The sequence below is a fragment of the Octopus bimaculoides genome, chromosome 1 (assembly GCF_046866305.1).
Source record: "Octopus bimaculoides isolate indiv1 chromosome 1, ASM4686630v1, whole genome shotgun sequence".
NCBI lineage: Eukaryota > Metazoa > Mollusca > Cephalopoda > Octopoda > Octopodidae > Octopus > Octopus bimaculoides.
This window is the reverse complement of record NC_142928.1, coordinates 192,595,027-192,602,526: the sequence shown is the minus strand read 5'-3', so window position 1 is coordinate 192,602,526 and position 7,500 is coordinate 192,595,027. Positions and strand designations below refer to the sequence as shown.

Below are 7,500 nucleotides of genomic sequence, written 5' to 3'. Positions count from 1 at the left end.
AATATATATACACACATAAATATATATATATATATGCATATATATATATACACACATAAATATATATATATATATATATATATGCATATATATCTATATATATTTATGTGTGTATATATATGTGTATATATATATATATATGCATATATATATATACACACATAAATATATATATATATATATATATATGCATATATATCTATATATATATATACACACATATGTATATACATATGTATATCTATCTATCTATATAAGGATAAGCATATTAAAAGGGGTCCATAGTAATACTACTACTACTACCACTAATAATAATAATATTAACATCGAAAACTACTTTAGGAATGAGAACCCAGACATCTGATGAAGGCTGGAGGGTATATCAGCTGATGGGAAGACCATAGGAAAACTCATTTAAATAAGAGGGTGAAGTTTGTTGTTTAGAGTTGCAAATCTGAACTTAACTCGATTTATGTGAAATATGGAAGTGGGGTGGAGGGCAGGAGGAGTGATTCTTGTAAGAGTTGCGGTCTAACATTTATATTGCTTTCAATATATTGCACGACACCAGCAATTTTGAGGGAGGGGGCAAGTTGATTACAACGGTCTCAGCATTCAACCACTACTTATTTAATCAATTCTGATAAGATGAAAAGCAAAGTTATCCTCAACTGAATGTGATCTCAGAATGTAAAGACAGACAAAATGCCACGAAGCATTTCGCATGGCATGCTAACGATTCTGCCAGCTCGCCACCTTTGGTCTAGTATTCATATTGTATGGTGGTTTGAACTGAGATGTTGTTTAGCACTAGGTGAGCCATTATCAGGTGAGCCATTATCAGGTGAGCCATTATCAGGTGAGATTAAGGAGGCGAGCTGGCAGAATCATTAGCATGCTGGACGAAATGCTTTGCAGTATTTTGCCTGTTGCTCCATTCTGAGTTCAAAATCCACCAAGGTCGACTATGCCTTTCATCCTTTCAGGGTCGATAAATTAAGTAACAGTGGCATACTGGGGTTGATCTAATTGACAGCCCTGCACCCATCAAAATTTCAGGCCTTGTGACTATAGTAGAAAGGATTATCAGGTGAGATTTACAATCACAAACAATCAGCCTTAGCCTTCCCAAACTTTTTGTATATCTAGGATTAAGTTGTCTGGTATGTCTAGTAGGGTGTGATTAGAAGAAGGTTTGGGGACTGAATACAAGCTCTGTCAATGATTTATATTGTATCTAAAGCCTTATTCATATATATGTGTGAACAAAATCTTGTGTATGTGTGTGTTGTATTTGCCTACATTGTGTTTTTTCTGAATATTACTGAGCTACAAGTAGTGGTGGTCATTTCCTGTCAACAAATCATCCATTAGTTTTGTACCTTCAAAGATGTGTGAAAGAAGAGATCCTTTGCCTGAAAAACAGGTAAGGGTTAATGACAGGATGGGCATCCGGCTGAAACAATGCCTCAATCATATATTCCTCAAACCCATGTTAGCATGGGGAAACAGAGATAACATGAAGAAATGTAGGAAGGAACAAACAAAATTTGATTGAAAACCCCAAATACAAAATAAAACCTGTTAAGGTAAACTCTCCATTCTTAATTCCCTTATCAAGTGAACTTAATTACAATTATTATATCATAAATATACATACACACAATAGTGAACACTGAGAATGTGTATTCAACACTGCTTTGATGGATAAATACATTATTTGTGGATTTTCTGAACTACCTTAGGTTTCAAGTTTTATAATTCACAATTTTCAAATGGTCCATGTAAAAATGTTGGGAACCCCATCCAAAATGGAGATAGAATTATATATATATATATATATATATATATATATATATATATATATATATCACATCATGCTGGTGCCACATTAAAAGCATCCAGCACACACTGTAAAGTAGTTGGCATTAGGAAGGGTATCCAGACGTAAAAACCAAGCCAAACCAGACTAGAACCAGCTCTGGTCAAACTGTCCAATCCATGCCAGCATGGAAAGTAGATGTTAAAAGATGATGATGATATAGACTTATATCTTTGTCATTACAGCATTTACTACAGCTATCTGCAGGGAAAGGCTATATATCTCTATATTTGAGCAGGGTTCATTTTAAATTTCCACAACTTGCATACTGCATTAAAGTATTACTGACTATGTTTGAGTACCATCGAACAGAAGAGTTTCTTTTCTCAGATCTTATGGCTATGTACGTTCAAAACAGATTAAGATTAGCAACAATATTACAGAACATTTTTGAACACCTTATTTCTATCAGAGCACAGAAACATTTCTTCAAGTTCAGATATTTACTTTGTATAAAAATACTTAAATTCAAATAAATGCTATGTAGTGTTATAATAATAATAACAACAATACATTATTATTAAAGTATTGATGAATGCAGAATTTAGTGTTGGCAAAAGAATAACGACAGTGAAATGGCATGGAATTAATGTTTTAAAAAGATTTAAAGGTAATTTTTCACTTTTCAGCAACATTGTATAGAAACAATATTGTAGTTGATATGATTTTAGTGAAGTTAAAAAATAAAAAGGGACTTCCTCAATCTACATCAGCTTCACTTCAACAATTTCTTCTGTGAACCTAAATACTATTAGGCAGTCTTGACTAAATCTTGCACCATTGACCTTCCTTCTTACACTAAAGCCAATGTTAATAGATAGAGGACAGACTAAAGAATGTATTGAAATGAAAACTATCACTTCAAATATATACCAAAATTCTGTTTTTCTGAAAAAAAAGAGAAGAAAAAAATTCTATGTAATTTCTATAAAAAAATTCTTGAAGAAATAAAAAGACATAAATTTAATTTAAGATCTTTCTACTGAGCTGTTGAAACTAAAAGGGTCAGACTGTATTTGTATGAGAGACAGAGTGGTTATACATGAGATATATTTAACAATTCTGTAATATTTTGGGCAACGATTCTCCTTTTCAAATAGAAGAAAGACAGTAATAATCAAAAAGTTGAGAGTTCAGTAGGTCATTCAAATTTCCTTCCCTTCCCTTCCTTAAATGTGAACAATCACAAACTATGCACAGCTGAATGGTAATGAAACTTGCTTTGCAACTATGTGGCTTCTGGTTCAGTTCTAATGCATGGCACCTTGGGCAAGTTTCTTCTATTCAACCCTTGGCCAACCAATGAGTGAATTTGGAAGATGAAAAATGCATGTGTCTGTGTTTGTTCCCCACCTACTGTTTGACAACCTGTGTTGGTTTATTTACATCACTGTAACTTAGTGGTTTGGCAAAACAGACCAATAAAATACCAGAGTTTCACAAGATAAGGATGATAACAGCTGTGTAAAGAAGTGCTGATCTCTAACAGTGGAGGGACCCTGTGGTAGAGAGGTAGACCCAGGAAGACATGGGACGAGGTGGTGAAGCATGATCTTTGAATGTGGGGCCTCACAGAGTCAATGATAAGTGATCATGACCTTTGGCAATTTGCTGTGCTAGAGACTTATCAAACCAAGTGAAATCGTAGTAGTGGCTGGTGCCGGTGGTATGTAACAGCATCAGTGCTGGTGATATGTAAAAGCACCAGCAATGGTGACATGTAGAAACATCCATGCCAGTGATCAATACCAGTTGTCAGATATATACATATATGAGGGGCTTCTTTCAGTTACTATCTTCCATATTCACTCACCAGGCTTTGGCTGGCCTGAGGCTGTAGTAGAAGACGCCCAAGGTGTCATGCAGTGGGACTGAACCTGAAACTATGTGGTTGGGAAGCAAGCTTCTTACCACACAGCCACACCTGTGCTGTTTTTAGTAATTTCCATAAATATTTAATGTAGGGACACTAATCCATGTAAATAGCTATGAAATAGACACTTACTGGATATGGATGACAAACCTTCGGGCAAAATTAGCTCCAGCTTAATTTTTTTTTTTTTTTTGCAAAACATGCAGTGAAAGGGGTTGCTGAGCTTTAGAAAGCTGAGAACCATCGTCCTAAACTAAACTAATCTTAGATTTTACATTTTAAGTCAATTACACATACATAAAAACCCATGGGGGTCTACATATGTGCAGAGAAAACTAATCTTGAATTTTACATATTCATAGGTGTGTAACTTATAAATTATTGTTTTGGTCCAAAGGATTAAATCATTTTCTTTCACCAGCACCCATCAATAAGTGGTTTAAATGTGAACGCAGGGGAGGAGTTCTGGTCATATCTGTTATAACACAACAAAATCTTACAAAATATATCATCACCATTGATTGTCCATTTTTCCATGCTGGCATGGGTTGGATGGTTTGTCAGGAGATATCTCCAAAGACTGCATTATACTCCAATGTCTGCTTTGCCATGGATTTTATAGCTGGACATCCTTCCTAACACCAATGACTTTACAGTATGCACTTGGTACTGTTCCTATGCTTCCAGCACCAGGGAGGTTCCCATGCACTTGCACAACTACAAACCCCAGGGAGGCAGCTTTATGCAAGGTGATGAGGGGTTAAAGTATGAGAGAAAGGGAGAGAGAACATATTTTTTTGCTGTAGAACTTGGGTGGAAGGACATCTGATGCCTGGTCCCATGCTTTGTCTTGCTGATTCTACCTCCATATTGCATTAATGATATACATGTCTGAATACTCATCCACATGTTAATTCAAAGTGAAGGTCATGCAGTTTATTGAGGTGAAATATTCTCTGTCAAAATTAGTGGAGTGATCATCGTACATGTATGTATGTTTGTTTTTATGCACATATATGTGTGTGTGTGTGTGTGTATAAATAAAAGCACGTATGACATTAGGAAGGGTGTTCAGCCATAGAAATTATGCCAAAGTAGACTGGACAAAGTAGACTGGACTCATTGGATCATGTCATACCATCTGATTCATGTCAGCATGGAACATGGATGTTAAATGATGATAACACATATTTGTGTGTATGTGTGTGTGTGTGTTTGCGTGTGTGTAAGTGTTTATCAGGTGTTTTTTTTAAAAACTGAAACTGAGAATTGACTCACAAGTGTCAGTTTTAATAAAAAAACATATCTTTCTTATCTGATATAAAGTAACATGTATGTAAGTATGTGCATACACACATGTGTCTATGTTTCTATATGTGTACATGTGTATTTATACATATATATATTATAGTGGGGTAGGCCGGTTTATGGGGTTACCCTAGGCTAGGTTTCTTGTTCATAAGGGGTTTAGCCTTACAACATATCTTCAGACCCCAAATCCTGCTGTCCTCCTGTCACCTAATGATATATATATATATATATATATATATATATATATATATATATATATATATATATATATATATATATATCTGTGTATCTCTCTCTCTTTCTTTACTTGTATGTATGTACACACACACACACACACACACACGAGAGAGAGATACAAAGATAATTATTCAGGTGCTTTACATTCACCCTTAAACTGGCCATATCCAGCCCAAAATATTCTACCTGTTCCCTGTTAAAACTGGCCACATCTAGCCTGTCATACCTACTTGACAATATTATTAAAAACATAAACAATCACATTGTTGAAATCTTGAAGCTACAAGATAAAGCATGATTAATTCAAAACAATGTGAATAAACAAACATTACATGTGATACGGTAATCTGAATGCTGAAAAGTTATGCTTGTTCTTAGCCTAATATGAAAAAAAAAAAAAGACTATTTTTTAAATTCTACACACACCATTTTTCTCAATCATCAGCCAAAATAACAAGGTCAGTTATATTGGTGCAATAAACTGATTAATAGCTGTAAGATTGTAATTATCATTTATTTATTAATTCATTACAAATCCATTCTTGAGTTGCCTAAGTGAAAATATTTTATCATAAGTGTCAAGCTCTAATTGTGGAGGGTACTTGTGGAAGAGGTAGACCCAGGAAAATGTGGGATGAAGTGATGAGATAGGGTCTTTGGATGATGGTCCTCATTGAGGAAATGACAAGGGACTGGCAGATGTGGCAATTTGCTGTACTTGATAAGACTCGTCCAGCTAAGTAAAATTGTTGTCTTCCACACGTAAAAGCTTGTCCTTTCAGGTGCTGGTGACACTATAAAAGCACCCATGCTGGTACTGTGTAAATGCACCCATGTTGGTAACAAGTAAAAAAAAGCACCCAGGACACTCTGTTAAGTGGTTGGCATTAGGAAGGGCACCAGCTGTAGAAACCATGCCACAACAGACGGTTGGAGTTTGGACAGCTCTCTGCTAACCAGTTCCATGTCAAACTGTCCAACCCTTGCTAGCATGAAAAACAGACGTTAAACGATGATGATGATGATGATGATGATGATAGCAACTGATTGTTTGTAGTTTGATTAATTTTTGTTCTGAAAGCCTTTACTCAAATTAAAATAATTTTGTTGTGGAAATGCCCAATCTTATCATTAGCTCGGTGAGTCACTAAACCAGTATTTGTGTGGTAGTGGGGGACCAATACAAACACAAAGGACTTCTACACAGTTTCTGCCTACCAAATTTACTTATAAGGCATTGGTCAGCCTAGGGCTACAGTAGAAGGGATTTGTCCAAGGTGCCATGCAATGGGAATGAACCTGACACCATGTGCTTACAAAGTCAGCTTCTTAATCACACAGCCATGTCTGAGCATTATGAATTTCTTGTTTTTAGAATTTTGTGATTAATTATTAATTCTATAGTTAATTATGATACAATAAGATTATCTATTTGAAAGGTGTGTAAAGCAAACTTATCACAGAGAAGAACAACAATTTTGTTAGAAATGTTTTTGGAGCAAAATCTAAAAATGAGAGAGGAAAAGAATAAGAAAAATACCTACATGGGTTTGTCAGAAAATCACAACATAGAACCAAATTCCACAAATACCTGTAAACATCACATACCAATAATGTTTTAGTTCCGAAAACTTTGGTAAAAGCAGTGCTATAGCTCTTAGTATCAGCAGAGTGGCATAGGTAGAACATGTTTCATCTGGGGCTGCCTTTGAGTTTACTGATCCCTCCCACTCTGGGCCCCTAAACCTATACATGCTTATAGAGCAGAGCCCTAGGTGCTATCCTCATAAAAGTGTCACTTAGAGAAGACAACCTGACCCCCAGTCATGCTTGTTCATCATCAAAAGCTTCAACTGCTTCTGGTTGGAGAGTTGTGTAACGAAAGTGGTCACTCACTTAAAGGTTTCATTCAGTTTTTTCAACTTTTGCGTTGGAAATTTCCTATTGAATGACTTTTTAACAGTGAGTACGAATTACGGACACAAACACACACACTATTCTATCAACCTTTATCTTTAGCTTGTTTCAATCACTGGATTGTCGCCATGCTGGTGGTGGTGGTGGTGGTGGGGAGTCCACTTTGAAGAGTTTTAGTTGAACAAATCACTCCCAGTATTAGACTGTTGATATGTAATAACCCCTAATAATCTTTACCCTACTTATTCAAATAGAAACTTTGTAACGTCTATCAATGGAA

At 35.5% G+C, this 7,500-nt stretch overlaps 1 protein-coding gene across 5 annotated transcripts in view; it reads right to left on the bottom strand.

The window, feature by feature from the left end:
* LOC106884166 (protocadherin Fat 4) overlaps positions 1-7,500 on the bottom strand; it is a 696,074-nt gene that overhangs the window by 3,126 nt on the left and 685,448 nt on the right. For 2 of the 5 annotated variants that reach the window (XM_014935404.3, XM_089364268.1), the window contains one exon: positions 2,756-2,770. The exons of the other annotated variants lie outside the window; for them this stretch is intronic. In XM_014935404.3, the coding sequence (XP_014790890.1) occupies positions 2,756-2,770 (15 nt within the window). The remainder of the gene's footprint in view (positions 1-2,755; positions 2,771-7,500) is intronic. 5 annotated transcript variants of the gene reach the window in all.